Source organism: Pempheris klunzingeri, chromosome 17 (genome assembly GCF_042242105.1).
Source record: "Pempheris klunzingeri isolate RE-2024b chromosome 17, fPemKlu1.hap1, whole genome shotgun sequence".
NCBI classification, from domain to species: Eukaryota; Metazoa; Chordata; class Actinopteri; order Acropomatiformes; family Pempheridae; genus Pempheris; species Pempheris klunzingeri.
Genome location: NC_092028.1, coordinates 17,952,479 through 17,970,217, shown reverse-complemented (window position 1 = coordinate 17,970,217; position 17,739 = coordinate 17,952,479). Strand labels below are relative to the sequence as shown.

The following is a 17,739-nucleotide window of genomic DNA, read 5'->3' as shown; positions in this document are numbered from 1 at the left end:
ATACTATATTTCATCTCGCAGTGCACCTGCGAGGATGCCTTTTTATTATTTAATAATAACAAAAAGAAACTCTGTGGGTGTGATTTATTTCAGTGAGAAGCAGTAAATCCCAGCAGAGCTGTTTTCCAGTCACTGAACAGGTATTGGCAGCTGCAGTGTAACAACAGGAGGCATGTTTTTGGTTAAAATGTGTTTTTTCTTGTGAGGAAAGAAAAGCCTTCATGAATGGAGACACGTGACCAAACACGATGACGTCTGGCTCCGATACAAGAGAAAGGAATCAACAAGGGGAGCACGAGCTGGCGTTTGGACGCGCTCTTTCTTCTGTCAGAGAAAACGGACATTGAACGTCTCCTCTGATGTTCGGCCGCCGCCGCGACGGCAGAAGAAGAGGACTTTGACAGCAGCAACTCCAGAGAGCGTCGTTTTTAAAGTCAGGTGGGTCTGCAAACCCAAACGGAGTCGGTGTTGTTATGCTGAGTGTGCATGCCTTCGCCTCGCCGCTGACAAGCTGGCCGCGGCTAGCTCCATGGGCTAGCATACCTAGCTTCTTACATATATCCTAGTCAAGTTAGCTGTATTTATACCACGGGTGGATTTTCAAAGTAAGAGCAGCCGCGCTAGTGAAGCGAGTGACGCGCTTGGTGTCAGGAGTGGTGGTTTTATTTTGAAAGCGCGCACCGGAAGTGGCACTGTAGCAGCTGTGCGCTGACGATACTCTCGCTCCTACTATGCTGAGATGGCAGCTAACCTTTTGTACACACTCATGAGCCGCGAGTCTCACATGTCATTCAGATTTCGGGGGGTTTGGTGCAGCGCCGCGTCCAGCCGCTTCGTGCGTAAAACGGTGATTTCCCCCGGTGGAGGAATCGCTCGTGGTGCTGCGTAATGCTGCTGTTGGAGTAGGACGGCTGAGCACGGGGATTTCCTCGCTTGCTTGTTTTGTAGGCGGGGAGTTGTTTGCCACTTTCACAAGCAGGCGTTGAGAGGTTGGGGACAGAGTCGAGGAATGTCAAAACTGTGTAACTAGGTCGCTTTTGGTGATAAATACTTTGCCAAGGCGTCGCGCGTCCACCGTATCGCAGCGCTTCCCGGTGGTTTGTCAACTCATGCGCTTCTTGCTGTTTCAAACCTGCTGCTTCATCACCTCGTTGTGAAGAGGAGCAAGAGCAAGCCGAGGCAGCGGTTTAGCGAGATCAGGTTGGTTTCCAGTATTTTCTCCTGACATTCCTGCCAAAGATGAAGGTGGTGCGTTAAATGTGAGCAATGTGTGTTGTTCTTTGGCGCTGCTTTGAATGTGTGCATTGATTTTCATCTTTCAAGCCATCGTTTTCGTATTGAATTGGTTCACCTGAAGTGACAATTCATTTAACCACTGGTTAAATTGTAACAATGGCAGTGCCAAACCAAACCCGCCGTCCTTGGCTTTAATATCACATCCAGGCAGTTACCCCACAGTATTGTTTTATTATCAGAGCCAACAAACAAGCAGCGGTATTTTTATCGTGCTGAATCATCACAATGATGTATTTAGACGTTCACAGAATCCACCCCGAAATATGGCACCACCGGACAAAGGTCTGCTCGGTGGATAAGGGTCGATGTTTATCACCAAGCCGCCGTTATTAGGGATGGATCGTAATGGTGCTGATCTGTCGTGCAAGTCAGTCATCAAAGCCACGAGCATCAAGTGATGACCATCATGCATTTATCAATAGCCTCATCTACATTCAGCTGAGAATGTGCGTTTTATTGCAGCGCTGTCATGATGTACATCAACAAATGGGGTGCGAGTACATCTAGACTAAGTGCTCAAGTGTCAACTGCGATGTCAGATCCATTAAAAAATGCATGATAAGCAATATATTATGCCTGTGTTGTTACAATGGAGTCCTGCAATGAGTGGTTGTTTAAATTGGGTCATGTGTAATTATGGGATGTATGAATTGGAAACAACACCTAATTTAGGTAGCATGTGGAATAAAATGCTGATGTAGGAAATGAGTATTTTGGTGTGTGCTGTTTTAAATTTTTGTTATTGAGCAGTACGCTATTTACTATAGAGTACCAGCTTGCCTGTATCATTTATTTAATGCAGTAGAACACTTCATTTCTTTTATTTTAGGTTGGCAGATGCTCTTGTTTCCCTGTGTGTGACATGATGAAATTTGCTGCCTATTAGAGTGCACGCTTATGGAGGGCAGGTAATGAATTATCCATGGAGAATCTCTGTGCAATTTGAAAAGTCACCTTGGAAACTGTTGAGCATATATGGGCAGAGCTAAACAGATAGAAGTTGCCCATTCTTGCTCTGATATCCAACTTATTTCATCATCTCTGTTCATCCGAGCAGGGCATTGAAGTGTGTTTAGCAGACAGGCCGTCCCTACATCAGAAGCTGGGCTTTGCAATAAAGCGTAATGCCCATCTCTGCCTTTCTCTGCAGGTAACAAGAACAGATGAGGCCCCATATAAGAGCCCGATGGGGCTGGCAGTGGTGTGTGGATGGAGGCAGGGAGTGGTGGAGATCAGCTCTGAGATTTATCACCTCTTGCATTGAGGTAGCGAAGATAAAATAAGGCAGGATACCATCGAGGTGAACCGTGTGCTCAGCTCATACCCAGTGGTGTTGCTCAGAACGGGCAGGCATAGGAGGGTTGAAGAGGATATTTGAGGTTGATGAAACACGAGGCAAGACTTTGCACAGCATTGAATACAGTGTGGCCACCAACACCTCTGTATGGCCAACACAGCTGTGCCTTGGGAGTAGTTACGCCTATTCAGGACAATTAATAGCCTCCAGAAAGGAACACAAATGTGGGATTTGTCCACAAAAGTGCTGCTTAAGCCGCACAGGGAAATGGGAATGCCTGGAAGGAAGGGAGAAAAAGATCAATATAGTTTTTTTTCCCCCTTTTTTTGCAATAGGGAGGGAATGCTGGTGATGAAACCTCTTGCAAGTGTAGTGCGGATTATGATTGCTTAGCATTGCGATATGCCCGCTCCACTTCTCAAAGTAATACTTTCATCCAGTGTGTTTGATGAATTTCTGTTTGGAACTTGGGTTAAACTTGGCATGTTCATTATTGCCCTCTGTGTGTTCATAATTTAGATTAGCCAATAACAGACAGAACACGGAGAACATAAGTGTAGAGCCGTGCTCTAGCTGCTGTTTTTCATGTAACCTACTTTTATCTTGGCTGATTAATGTTTGAGACACATCAGTGGTGAACTGAAGTTAAAAAAAAAAAAACAAGTGATTTAACCGTACCCATACTTGTGTAAGAAGCCAAGCTGGAATTTAACTATGAATGAGGCGTGGAAGAAAATGTCAGTTTCCATGCATTTTTGAGTTTTAGGAGACAAAATGTGACTTTTCTCCCCATATCCTGATATGTTCTGGGATGGATGTGTATATGTTTTTCTTATTGAGACTCAGTTTGGAGATAAGCAGTGTATAACCTGTAGTGGAACGGAGCTCAGGCAGATCAGTTAAGTGCCACTAGTGCTGCCTGTAGTGATCTGTGGTAAGAATCAACAGATTCTTTGTAAATTACTTCTTCCCAAATAAATACCAACTATATTTTTTTAATAATAATTTTTACTATCCGCACAGCAGGGTTCAACATTAATATTTTTTATATGAATGTAGCAGTATATAAATAGTGAAATAAATAAAAAAAAAATTACTGTCAAAATGACAATCTTATTTTAAAAATGTGAGGTATTGATGTTGTACACCAAATACTCCTAATTTAGAAAAGCGCAGTCACAAAAATAAAATCAATAAACACTGTTCCTGGCAACCACAATCGCCGAATTCAATATGGAGTTATTTATGTGATATTTATTTAGTTGTTATTTAGCTGAAGCTCCTGTGGTAACACAGAGTGAGCAGGTTCGCTTTCATGCTCAAGAGGAAACGTTTTATCTGTGGATGGACACACACATTTAACTATCTTTTTTTTTTTTTTTTTCCTCTTCTACATTATTTGATTTGTGATTAAATTTGTAATTTAAGCTTTAATTCAGACTAAAATATGAGAGGAACTGAGAGGAGGGTTACTTTGAGAAATCCCCTCATTGCATTGATCAGTTCAGGCAGATTGTCGTTAAAATTCTTGGTACGCATGGCTATTAATTCAGACTGTATGCTGAATGACGTAATAGTGATATTTTGACAACCACATTGAGTATGAGGTGTCATCAAATAACCTGGAGGCAGACATCATCAATCACTTGCCATAATTTGAACTGAGCGATGGCAGTGTTATTAATAGAAATTAGCATCTTTGTTACTTTCAGGTAATAACTCTGCTAACTGACTACATTTGAATCAAAGCACTCCTCTGGAAAAAAAAAAATAAGATGATGCATTACTTCTCTTTGTTTTGTTTGTATTCTTCCCTTTTTCTCAGCGATGCTGCAGAGCTCTGTTGTTTGATGGCTTTATCACACGTTTCACTTGAAGGGAAATCGCCTCAAATAACAGCCATGCCGTGACGCCACTCATCGATGTGAATTATTTCAGTATTATTTTCCCTTCAATAGCATTAAAATGTGTTGAAATGTTCTGTTCTAGTTTAGCCTTTTGTGCTGCTAAAGCTGTGTTGTAGCTGTTAGGTCAATGCAATATGCATTTAATATGTATGCAACCAGTGTAGTAAAGCTCCTGGATATTTTGTCAGTGTGTGGGTTGCCTGCAACCCTTACTTCCTCTGCTAGTGCAAGGCCGAAGTATCAAGAGCTATTCTCTTCCTGTTTAATCAAGTCCTCCAGGCAGATACAGTGGAAGGCCAATGAAGTCTCCTCTCCTGTCCTACTGCTTGTACTAACAGAGCAGCTCCAAGAGTAAACAGCAGCTACTGAGCTTGGAAATAGATTCTGTATGTATCGAAGCATTGGTTAATGCAAACCAGTCCAACCCAAGTCCCTTTTTACAGAAGCTTCACATTATCAGTGACTTCAGAAAATACAAAATCCCTTGAGGGCGGTGATTCATGTTTTCACTGTAAACCACATGAACTGGATGCAAATTCCAGACATAAATAAATGTACCACATGCTCTTCTGCATGGTGTATCTCACTAGGTTCCATATGGGACTTTTTTCAGGGGCAGCATTTATAACAGTGCATCATGTTGTGGTGTCTATTTTCACCGTGTGACAAATAATGTTCAGCCATGTATGTGAACGTCTGCCGAGAAAAAAAAATGTGATCATCAGATGTGGAATGTTGTTCAGCGGGATACTACGTAAAGTTAGAGAATATCTACAGACATTTAATTTCCTCTGCTTTATCACCTATTGTTTGTCTCCATCTGCAACCAGAAATATTTCATAGTTTAAGATAGACTTCAAGCAGAGCAATCTTGAAAATGTACTAAAATTGGAACAGAATTATCACGCTTTGATTAGATAGTTATTTGCCTATTATTATTTGCATGAATCCTGATAGGCGAATCTAATATTTTTAGGAATGATTGGACTATTTAGCATGTTGGTGCTTTGATTGTTACCACTATTACTGCTATTATGTTTGTTGTTTTTTTTAAAAAAATCTCTTTTACTTTTACTTCTCCAAACGAAGGCATCAAAGTAATTTTATTACAAAATTAATACCCAAAAAGGTCCAGGATAAAGGTTGTAATTTTTATATTGTATTAGACTGAACATTAATCCTGGTCTCAGTTAAAATGCAATGCTTTGTAAACATGGAGGCTAAAGCAAGTGGCCCAGGTTTAGGTGTTAATAAATAAGCTTTAGCACCTGCATGATTTCTCACTGGCTTTATGCAGCAGGTAAAAATTCAGTCTGTCTTTTTCACATTTCAAATTTGTGTGTGAGGGGGGAAAGGGCACTTCTGGAGCAACAGACACCAAATCCTTGGATGAGTCCTAAATTTGGTTTTAGAACGTATTTTTGTCTTTACTGATTTCTATTAATGTTGAATGTAGAGTGTCATGATTAGATGTCAGCATCCGTCTGTTTGTCGAGCATCATTTGCAGGTGAGAGCAGCGTTGGGACGATGCAGACTGTACTAACTCTTCAGGTGTAGTCATACCGTGTTTATATTAAGGGTCAGGCCTTCCAAAAGGCAGACATAAGACTTTCGTTAACTGCTACTTAAGCATTACCCTGAACCTCCACTGTTCAAAAGTATTGGCTTAGTATTTCCCCTCTACTACAAGCGTATCACATTTCCCTCTGAAAGCTGCTGAATGATTTCCCCTCTCCCTCTTTTTGTCACTCTTATTTCACGCTCTGAATACTTAGTAGTTAATAGCTTCCCTCCCCTCTTCCCATCGTACCTTTCTCTCCCACAGACTCACTCTCGCAGTGTTTTTTCTCAAGTTTACACCAGTCTTCCAGTAACTCTTCCACAGCTATCAGAGGAGTCTGATTTTTAATTTTCAGTTAAATGGCACTCCGCATATGCCGCTTGCTCGATAATTGACTTCACTCAGCTGAAGGGAGGAATGATTAGATCCGAATATCTAGGCGATCTTTTCAACTCCGAACTAGAGGGGAGGGAGTAAAAGTAGTGGCTCTGATCAGGCATGAAGTGTTGAGAATTGCTATTTATGGCATACTGGGTGACGAGGTTGGCTGACTGCATTAAGCATCTCAGCCCTGAAAGAGCAAGTGGACAGAAGAACAAATAAGCACCAAGTATAAATTAATGAGCCAAAGCTTAATGAGAAAGTGCTGACATTTCTTTTTCACACATTCATCTAATCATGTGCTTTTCGGTATCTTCGCGGTCATCGCCATTCTATTTCCTGTGGAAAGTTCATGATAATGGAGCGAGAGGCTACAAGTCTCATACATTATTGATCAAGGAAACTGAATAGGTGATCATACTGATTTCACATCCAGCTCTCTCCTTTTGTGTCGTGTTAATCGTCTAAGATGTGCAGGTTTTGCAATGGACAATGGATTGGAAATTCTGCTTAACCATTCTGTCATCTCGGGCTTAATTTACATTTGGGCCATAGCTCCTGTGTCTCTCCTCGTGGCTGCACAAGCCTTTACAAGCCTGGACTGGTCATGGCAAAGGAAAGAAATTTAAACCAGGCATAAGGGCGAAATGAGCCACATTGTGCGTCTTTTCTTTTGGAGCGAAATGCATTGTTTGGTGTGAGATGATATTCAGCTGTTAGTTTCACAGAACTGAGTTGCCATTGTTGGATGCTGCTTGTGCTCTCCTGAAAACAGTCTTTCATCAGCATGCACCTCCACTGTCTAGTTTTATTCACTTCATTAGCAAGCTGCCAGTGCCAAGTGCTCGGACGCTTCTTCTCAGGAATTGATCATGACAAGTTAAATTTATATGTGCTTGTGTGGTTTTGGTAATCTGTCTCTGTGTGGATACATGTGCATGTGATTAGTTACGTGATATGCAATCCACTGTCATGTCTCAGTGAAGCCCCCGCCCTGTTAGTCCTCCCCAGTCGTGTTTAGTATTCAGAGAGCAGGCGCTGTCGTAATCTGGATTCTGAGGCAGGTTGCTGGGGTTTTTGTTTGCTCTTATGGCCCTGATAATCTTGTTACACTGCTGTCAAGTGGAGCTGGCTCTCCCTGCAGCCCCTGAACCACCATGTGCACCACCTCGAGTACCACAAATCCACCCCCACCCCCCCAACCCACCACCCCCACCAGCCTACCGCCATTTTGAGACAGCCGTTGATGGAAGAGCCTTGGATGTATCCTTGAAGAATCACCTCCTGAGCATCTTTATTCAGCCTCCCACCCCCGCCCCTGTCTCCCACCCCCACCTTAGGCGGTGAACGACAGTGATAAATATTCATCAGGGGACGCAGAGCGTGGATGCTGTAGCCTCGGTTCCCCCTCAACAAAGGGTCCCCTAGCTAATGGTGTCCATCCTTGGCAGCCCCCTGGAGAGATCCTGTGGAGGGAATGAGATCATTAAAGCATGACACGGGCTCAAGGCCGGACCTATCATGTCACATCAGCATTTATCCCACCAGAGCCCCCCCACCCCCCCACCCTTGAGTCTCAACCTAAGCCGACCCCACCTTCAAGAGCTGCCCTCTATAGATTCAGATGAACACAGACAGCTTGTGAAGGTTGGCTGGGTTGCTCTCGTCGTGTTAGTTCAACTTCACAACTTCCTAATTGGCACCTTGGTTTTGGTCCTTGCTGAGATCAGTATTTTTTTTTTTTTTCCTCAACCTGTTCTTCTCAAGCTCCTCTAAATGTGTCGAGCATGCATTTTTCACAAGACTGTTTGCTCTCTCTCATTCTCCCTCCCTCTCTCACTCTCTCTCTGTCTCTCTTTTCTTCTCACCCCGCTCTCTCGTTCTCTCTCCGTCTCTCTCACCATCCCCTCCCTCTCTTTCTCTAGGTGACCACACTCAGCGATTTCTATTTCCTGTGGGTGTGATGTCTCTCCTCCACAAGCAATCAGCTCTGATTTGTCAGCGTTCTTCCAGGCGATTCATAAAAATTCAGCAAGCACCTACAAAAGACGTCTGCGTCCCTGCGCTTGCTCCCTACCTCTGCTGGCCCTTTGCTCCGAGCTGCAGCTTTCGCCTCGTGCTCCCCTTGCTCCTCTTGCTCGGCACACACAAAAAGACCAGAAATCATTAAAAGGAGCTAATGCATGTGCGCAAGGAAGACACTGGTGTCTGCTCTCCTCGATTGCCACTGTTAAGAGGGTGAACTTGTCAAATGCAAGGGTATTCTGTTGCAATTAAATGAGTGCTGCAAGTCTGAAATTTCCCTGTCACTTCTTTGATGGAAAATTACAGGTGTACTTTCCCTTCCTTTTCCTCTGTGTGTTTGTGCGAGCGTGCCTCTTTGTCACTGTGAGGTATGACATGCCTGGTAGTGGAAGGGAGCAGCTGTGCATTGGACCTTGTCTGTGTTGTGCTGCCATGCCCTGTCATTGGTAGCCGTCTGTTGGCAGCAGCCTGTGCTGGAGGGTTGCAGCCTGGGCGCAATCCTTCTACTGTGTCATATGGTGAGCTTTCAGCGTGCCAAGCCATGCCTACTATGTTACCACACACAGCTGTGTGACAGAGTACGCCTCTTCAACCTGGACAATGTGCCATCTCGCAGCATTTTCAAGATTCCAACTGGTGTTTGAACAATGTTGGGTCTAGGCGGCTGAGGGGAAAATGATAGGCTTATATGAAATTTGGAAGAAGCAGCCTTTTTTTTTTTTTTACACTCATCCCAGCAGCTATTAGTGGAGTACTTTCCTGTCTATTTGTCCATTATCTGTGCATCATCAGGCAGACCATTATCCCATTATGTTTTGCATCTGTGGTCCAAATGCTTACTGGAAATGAGTCACCACAAAGGCCGGTGAAAGGTAGGTGTTACTATCAGTCAGCTATTCATAGCCAGCCCAACAGGGATGAAAGTATCACATTTAAAAAGTCCTCCGCAGAACGTGAAAGGCTTTTTATACGGGCATCTGCAGCATAGGGAAACATTGCTGTTTCATGTGGAGCCAGAGGACTTTTTGAAGTGGAAGCATCAAGAATGCAAGTCACAATCTGACCTCATGTTATGTCCCCAGCCTGTGTGATAGTGTCGTATTCAGGTCATTTTTAACAAGCGTCTGTCTCTCCCTGTTTGGCTCAGGTGACCGGTCCACCTGTAGCACCCTTTTGTTGCCATGGAAATATCCTGGCCATCTTAGTACATTTCTGAGCTAAGACTCATCACTTTTTTTCCCTTCCCTCTCTGTGCTTCTCTGCACACATCATACATATACATGGTACATAATGGGCTTGTAGAATATAAACACATGCACACATTGACAGTAGTTCTTTTTAGGATTCTTTTGCTTCCTGTTTTGATGCTAAAAAGTTGTAAGAGCCCACATGCATTTGTTTATGTGCTCAGCACAAACACACACTGCTGGGCTGTGTAAATCAGCTTACAGAGGCAATGTGCTGGCTGGGCTGACTGTGGTGGGTGCCTGTGTCGCTGACACAGCATTTACCGTGTATAGTGTAAAGCACCCAGGGCCACAACTGTGTGTGTGTGTGTGTGTGTGTGTGTGTGTGCTTATCCTGTGACAGAGCTCACACGGTGGAAGGCACCCAACCTTCTGCCTGTCTTAACACCAGTAGGTTAGATTTCTCGCCTGCACGGCTTCTCTTGGTGTTCCCTCAGTACTGACATGACAGAATAAACTGCAGTGCAGCCCTGTTATTCTGGATGGTAGCTGAGGCTCTGCAGTAGTTACAGCATATCCCTTTTTCATTGATTTATGGGATTACAGTCGCACACCAGCCAAATCTAGACAGGTGCGACTGTCTAGACTGGATAGCTCGCACATTAGCTGAAAACCTGCCCTGTGTCCTTCTGTGAATGCATTTTAGCTGAGGTTGTATGTACAGTACTACGGCTGAGGGCTTTGTTGTAGTCCATCCACGTCCTCTGCTGTTTCTGCTCTGAGAGGCTGCACTTAACGAAAGTGACTTCTCTTGAGTTTTGGTTTCCAAGAAATCACTGTGTATTGCTGCCAGCCAACTAAATGTCATGCTCGTCGTGACTCGCCATGCTGCAGTTTAAATGCAATGCAGGATTCAAGTGAAAGGCCTATTTTGAAGGAGGAAAAGCAAACCACCAAGTTATTTGTTCACAGTGACAGGTGCAGTAATAGTCCAGGTACCACTAGCTGAACAGACTTGGCATCACTTACAAGGAAGCGTTAAGTCCTTGACCCACTTTGTGCCTTGTATATTTGAAGGACTTAGTCATGCTGTAGCTTCTTTGCCAGAAAATACTGTTTTATGTGTTTCACAGAAATATTCTCCTTCAGGCATTTTTCTGGTATTGCTCTATGTACTGATAGTGACTTTTCCTTCCCACAGACCAGCCAGCAGTACAGGCGGACACGGCTCTTGTGGCATGACTACCACAAACAAGGGAAACAAGGCCTTGAAGGTAATTAGCACGTATGAAATAGAATTATATTTATCAAGGTGTGAAGAATCTTCTATGCCAATGATAAAAGCTAACTAACGCTAACTAATTCCCATCCCCAGGTGAAGCGGGAGCCAGGGGAAAATGGCACCAGCTTGACAGATGATGAGCTGGTGACCATGTCAGTGCGCGAGCTGAACCAGCATCTACGGGGCCTGACAAAGGAGGAAATCCTTCAGCTGAAGCAGCGGCGGCGTACCCTGAAGAACCGGGGCTATGCAGCCAGCTGCCGGGTGAAGCGCGTCACCCAGAAGGAGGAGCTGGAGAAGCAAAAGGCTCAACTGCAGCAGGAAGTGGACAAGCTAGCCACAGAGAACGCCAGCATGAAGGTGGAGCTTGACGCTCTGCGTTCAAAATATGAGGCCCTCCAGAGCTTTGCCAGGACTGTGGCCCGCAACCCCGTCACGTCAGCCAGGGGACCTATGGCCTCCGTCATAGGGCCCCTCATCCCTGGTAAAGTAGGTGCCACCAGCGTCATCACCATCGTCAAATCCAAAACGGAGGCTAGGTCGTAGTAGCAAAAAAGACGGGACGAAGATTTTCAAGACTAAACTAGTCAGTGCATTGTAACATGGCGCAGGATTGCCTGTGTAAGTTCTCAGTCTTAACCATTGTCACTTACACTAACAATATGCTTCCCAAATTCACTCTTAAAGTGTGACTCAGCAGTCTGTACCTGTCAGCAGACATATCGTGCTTTAGAGTGACACAATCGACTTGGACAATTTGGGAGATCACAGCTGGTTGCTGAGGAATGGCGACAAATTGGCAATACTGAGACATTTCATTTAAAAAGCAAATTGCGGTCACAAATATTCAAGAAGGCAATATTGGGTGGTGCAAAGTGGTATCAAATTCATATTGTTAATATGTTGAATTGTTGATTTTTGATGAGGTGCACCATGTGACGTATCTTTTTCCTTAAGACTGGGCTCTTGTGTTTTTTTCCGTCCCTGAGAATTGGCATTTGCAGAGTCTCACAGCTTATCACAACCAGTAAAATAAGACATTACTCCTTGCCTGTTCCACAACATAAGAGCCAGCACACGTCTCACTATGAACCCCCATGCTTGTTATTATGCACTGACTTCAATTGGGATAAGTAACAAACGGTTGCAAACTCTCGGCGTGGATGCTACAGATGTCTTCAAAACAGCCTGACTAACCCAAAACTAGTAAATTAGTCCAATTTGTGATTTTGTTGGTCGTCTGTCAGGAATATAAGTATGAAATAATGCTCCCAAATCTAGCATTCATTTCTGTTTATGCGTCTGTGACAGGCTTTAATGAACTTGTCATTATCAATATGACTGGTAGATGCAATAATATATGTATGCACTGAAAATACAAAGAGGTCTTGCATATTTATGGTTAAGTGGGAAAACGTTAAAAATGATCAGCAGTTCTTAATGATATTGTTCCAGAGCTGAGTGCCATTCCAATATGACAAGATTCTTCTACAATATCTGAAAACCTGAATGTTATAACAGTAATATCCTCGTGTTTTGTGGGGACAGTGAAAACCACAAACATTTTGAGACATAATTTTTGCTCATAGAGAAAATATGTTCAAGTTGTTTTGTTTAAAAGATATATATTGCATTTTTTGTAATTACTTGTCGACAGGGCCATCAGATATTTCCAAAAGAAAATCTTTACACAAGCTTTACTGTTTGAATTGTTAAGGTGTAGAAAACTTTGTCTAATGTTGAGTTCTTGGTTTTTATTACTAGATAGATTACCTTCCATTGTTTATAGAAATACAGATAAAGAAAACATAAAAAAAAAAAATCCTGTGACATCTTTTTTGCAATTGTACCGAAAGTGGCTTACTATTGAAGTCTGATAGCTTTTTTCTAGTGACTAGGCGCGTACTGTGGGGTAGCGCGTGATGTGATGTGTAAGTGACAAGTTGGCAGTGTTGTTCACTGTATAGATGTCAATGCTGTGCTATTTAAAACAAATCTGTAGAGCTAAACTAGGTGGTGTAAACAAGGTCAATTGTCTTTGTGCGTATTGGCATCTGTGATATCCTCCGCTTCCTTGGTGTTAGTTACAAATCATATTGTCATTTAAGAGTTTACCACATTGAGCCAATGTAAGACAGAATTGGGTGAAACGGCGCCAGTGAACATTAACTCAAAACACTTTTACCTGAAGCTTAAAGTGATACCGTCATTGCAGAATCTGAATAATGGCCGCGCCTGGTGCTGGATGCCCTCTAAAAACATCCTCTGTAACCTGGAGGTAAATGATTTCATTCTTGGGGAGATTCGGTATTGTTTTCATTCCAGCCGCTTAATTGGCGTGAATTAGATCGCAGGAATGGAAATGAACAGCCCTTCAAATTTAGCTTTTGAGAGATAAAATAAAATGTGAAGTCTTTTTCTCTCTAAATACATCAATGGATTTGAAAGGGTAACCGCCAAATGGCGCAGCATCACTTGTGTAAATTTGTCCCCTGGTCCCCAGATTTTCAGATTAAAAGCGGTAGGGTTTGGCTGAGGGTTCGTATGCACTAAGCTTCTGCTTGTTTTGCTCAGGACAAAACAGGTGACTCAAAAAATGAACAAACCATTCGAGATGAGAAGAAAGCAGGCAGGGATGGCAGCTCTGTTCATTTCTTCTTTCTTTTTTTTTTCCTCCTTTTATTTTTATAATAAGCATGTCATAAAGGGCTTCAATCCACACTCGGAAAGAGACACAGCACGACCACGTAGAATTACAATCAACAGCAGCTGCCAGCAGCGCTCCCTCTGTGCCAAGTGTCACATCACTCTCCTGATCCTCTAAAAGGAATTTTAACAGTGAAGGAGTGTTACACCTCAAGGTGAAAGCAGTTTTGTGATACCGTTAACAAAAATGCACTTCATTCAGATCTCACTCTCCTGCTGGTCAGAATGTCTCACAGTGTCGGCGAGGTGTTAATCTACAGTCGCTCTTAAAACTACGCCTCAGCAAAACTCAATGCCAGAGACCTGGGTGCTGGTTATACTGTCCGTGCGCGAGTATTTTATCCTCACTTTGTCAACATGCTTAGCTATCTACATTGACTGGTTAACTGTGGGAAAATATATATCTGACTCTTGACATAGCCCAGTATTGATGTTGGCGTCCTTATTGCTGTGGCAGTCTTGTGGAGTGAATCTTTTTTCGTGTCAAGTGTCTTTAAGGTGTTCGAGTGGCACCGTCGACCAATCTCTTAATCTCCGCTAGAGATGACGAGTCTCTCTCTCACACATACAGGTGTATAATATGTAGCTACAGTAGGTATTAATGACCATTGTGAAAAAGTGACCCTTAATATGCAACTCAGTGGAAAGGTGTGAAAGAGTAGATGTAAGAGTAATCAATATTGTCAAAGTGACTATGGTCTGTTATTTAATAATTCTTGCTGTTTTGTAAAAACATTTTTTTTTTTTTGTAACGTGATTTTATTTTGTCCTCAGATTTTAAATCCCTAAAGGAAGAGCAATTGGCCCTTGTTTATAGTAGCTAACATGTTTAAAACTGTAATGGCTTACAGTGTTTTTCAAGGAATCATGGGACAGATGCACTCAAGCCTTACTCACTAATTACTCTGGTCTTAAATTAGTTGAATTACCGGATCCATAAATTGGACTTGGATATCTCACTGAAAGATATTGCTGTTGTGTAAATGCACTGAGTGAAATGGATGCTACAGTAGATTTTTGTCACAAGGGCCACTTGCAATATTTTTTTTTTCTCTTTGGTATGCCTGTGTGTGTGTGTGTGTGTGTGTGCGTGCGCGTGTGTGTGTTTTGTACGTTTGAGGTTCCTCTGCTGCTACACCAGTCATTAATGCTCGTCGTTTGCTGTAGCATCATCCACAGCATTTCTGTTCCCATTATGTGTCCAGTGTGTATTTGAAATTGATCTTAACACTGTAATTTGTTCTGCAGATTTCATTTTTAATTGGTTATCGTTTTTTTTTCTTTTCTTTTCTTTTCTTTTTTTCTGTTTTTATCATGTTAGAGAGGATAAATAACAGCACTTGTGTGGCAGTTGAATTTAATAGCTCTCAAGACATTTGCTTTTTTCATGAAATTATGCTTTGTAAACAGTGGACTGTGCAGGTTTTTTCCCTCTAACTCCATGGAGTGGGTCTGTGTTTCAAAGGTATAAAAATCTGACTAAAGCGAGTAATACAAAGTTAATAATCTGTTTTGTTATTTTTCTGTATGGGTTGTAATAAAATATTGCAGTACTTTGTATGAAAACAGACAATAGTTAATTGTAACTATTTATAAATTAAATTATTGTACTTTTTGCAATCTGTAGATAAGTACTATGTATTCATATATACAGTAACAACTGTGGATTTAAACGTGATTCTCTGAGGTGTCTAAGTTATTGATGTATATATTGTATGTTTGTTGATACAGCTTACTTTATTTTCTATAAGACCAATAAAATGTTTTGAAAAAGCATTTTAAGCACTACTGCTCTGTCTTTGGAGGCTTTTAAACACTGTTGAAATTGGGTTTTGTCATATTCTGTGGCGTCATTGACCCAGTTTGATACTTGTAAAAATAAACTGGCGGGGAAGGCTCTTTGCCGTCCAGGGTGGGTTTTAGAAGACAGCGATCATTTAGATGGCACGATTTCTTTTTCTGTGATCCAAAAAAAGCCGCTGGGCGACCCACTTTGGCTAACCTCGGTGGACATATTTTTGGCCCGACACGAGTAAAACATTAGAGTCATGAAGGATGTCTAGGTGTGCTTGTCCTAGATTAGGAGGAGTGGTGAGTTAGTCATCTGTGCTCCCTATGGGCCTCCTAAACCCCCTCTGTCTCAGCGCACCTCATCAAACATCACCCTCCTCAGCAGCGTTTCAGCCCCAGCACATTCAAAACACATCTCACGAGAGACCACGCAGAGACAAAGAGACAGATGGCTGAAGACGAGCTACATCTTATGGCTCCATCCTGCAGGGCAAGTCTAAACCCCAGTGCCTCTGCACCACTGCAGCGTGGTATTGTTCTCTTAAATGGAGGAGGCTCCTACAGGTCTGTGTGACCTGTGCCTTAAAACAGGCTCCTCTCCCTCCTCGGATGCCTGCCCCAGACAACCGGATGGCCTCTGAAGAGTTGATTAATTTGGCGGGTTGGGTTAAGGTGAGCTGGTGGGCAATCTAGGACAGCATTCTTCATCTTCACCCACTTCTGCAGCAGGTGCCTGCCCCAGTTCTCCGACCACAGCCCGCTGTACAATTAATGTTGCCATCCCCATCAGCAGGGCCGTTCATTTAGCACGTCTGCCCTGCCAAAGCTTGGCATGGGGCTCCACTCTGCAGATGTCACCGTGGCAGAGGACATGCCTGCTTTAAAGAGATTCTGCACTGGGTTTGTGTTTTTCTCAAATCGGAAATGATTTGAATCACTGAGAGCTGTTGTGAGGGAGCAACGCAAATGCTCACTCTCACCTTAAACGCCGGGATCTTTCAGTGTTTTCCCAGCAATAAGAAAAAAGGCTGTGTGCATTCCTCATAGCTAAAAGGACAACAGCCACCAGGATATTAAGTACCACTGCTTGTGAGGAGTTAACCTTGCCCCAGCTTATCAATATGTGGGTCTGGGTTTCCCTCTGCTGGCACTTCTATGTAAAGCCTTGGTGTGATTTAACAGGGTTTTTCCACAAGATGACGCCACATTCTCTAATCAGATGGATTTCCCCCTACAGTGCACATCTTTACTGGATCAGATGAGAAATAACATCAGTTACACGCCACTTGTTGAATCTCACTCACACATCATTTCTGACGAGCTAGCAGTCACACTTTATATTGTTATTAGAGTCCAGGTTGAGTTAATAATACGTTTCTATTTACCTCATACATGCGATTACATTAAAAACAGCAATACTGTCATTCTGCAATCATTCATCGACGCTGTATTGGACATCACACACACACACACACACACACACACACACACGTTTCAAAGATATCAGTCAGCAGAAGACACTGAATGATACTCGTGTGGACTGAACGCAGAGAACACTGATAAGAGCTTCAACAATTGAACAGCACAATCTTTGCTGAGATAAAGGTTTATTGCAGGACAGTTGGACTGCATGATTGTAAATGTCAGCGTAAAGACAGCTTTTCTTTCTTGGTTGTTGCCGTGGCACTCTGCACAACTTTGCAAGTGTATTTTGATGGATGTTTGACCTATTTAATGTGATGATAATGATAAATTCAGTCGTTGATAAATAGGCGACAGTCTGACTTTTATTTTTTAAATTTTGTCGACAACATCACTATTATTGTATTTTATCATCACATAACAATCACTCCTACATCTTATAGTAACTGTTTTGTTTATTTCAGTGAAGGTGTTTGAATAATCTAAAGATAAAATATGTCTTATCTTTATTAAGGTTTATCTTATTGGGATAACTTGAAGTCAATGAACGCACCACATGCTGGCATGCCATCAAAGACAGCTTTGGCAGGTAGCCTGCTATTTCTGTGGGAATCCAGATATTGTCACATGACTGTGGAAATTATGTAACAACATGTCGGCTGCGTGCACCGGCACCTCATCGTACGATTAAACCTGCGTCAAGTCCGCCATAGTGAGCACACATGTTCCTGTTTGGGCTTTTCAAAATTAAATCCGCGACCATTAAGATGTGTCTCGGGGAGTTTTATCAACATCGCTCCCTTCCTTCGCGGTGCGTCTGCTCTCTTCTGCCGTCTTGACGCAGCGGGCGTCGTGCGTCGCTGCGTCGCCGGCCGGAGGAGGC

At 42.8% G+C, this 17,739-nt stretch overlaps 1 protein-coding gene across 2 annotated transcripts; it reads left to right on the top strand.

Annotated features, from left to right (window-relative positions):
* The first annotated feature begins 343 nt into the window (after positions 1–343).
* LOC139217203 (transcription factor MafG) lies at positions 344–15,390 on the top strand. 2 transcript variants are annotated; one of them, XM_070848512.1, is made up of 3 exons: positions 344–438; positions 10,857–10,929; positions 11,031–15,390. In XM_070848512.1, the coding sequence occupies exons 2-3, from the start codon at positions 10,894–10,896 to the stop codon at positions 11,481–11,483; spliced, it is 489 nt and encodes a 162-aa protein (XP_070704613.1). In that variant the 5' UTR covers positions 344–438; positions 10,857–10,893; the 3' UTR covers positions 11,484–15,390. The 2 variants fall into 2 exon arrangements, with proteins under 2 accessions (XP_070704613.1, XP_070704614.1); XM_070848513.1 differs by lacking the exon at positions 344–438 and adding an exon at positions 1,140–1,200.
* The last annotated feature ends 2,349 nt before the right edge of the window (positions 15,391–17,739 follow it).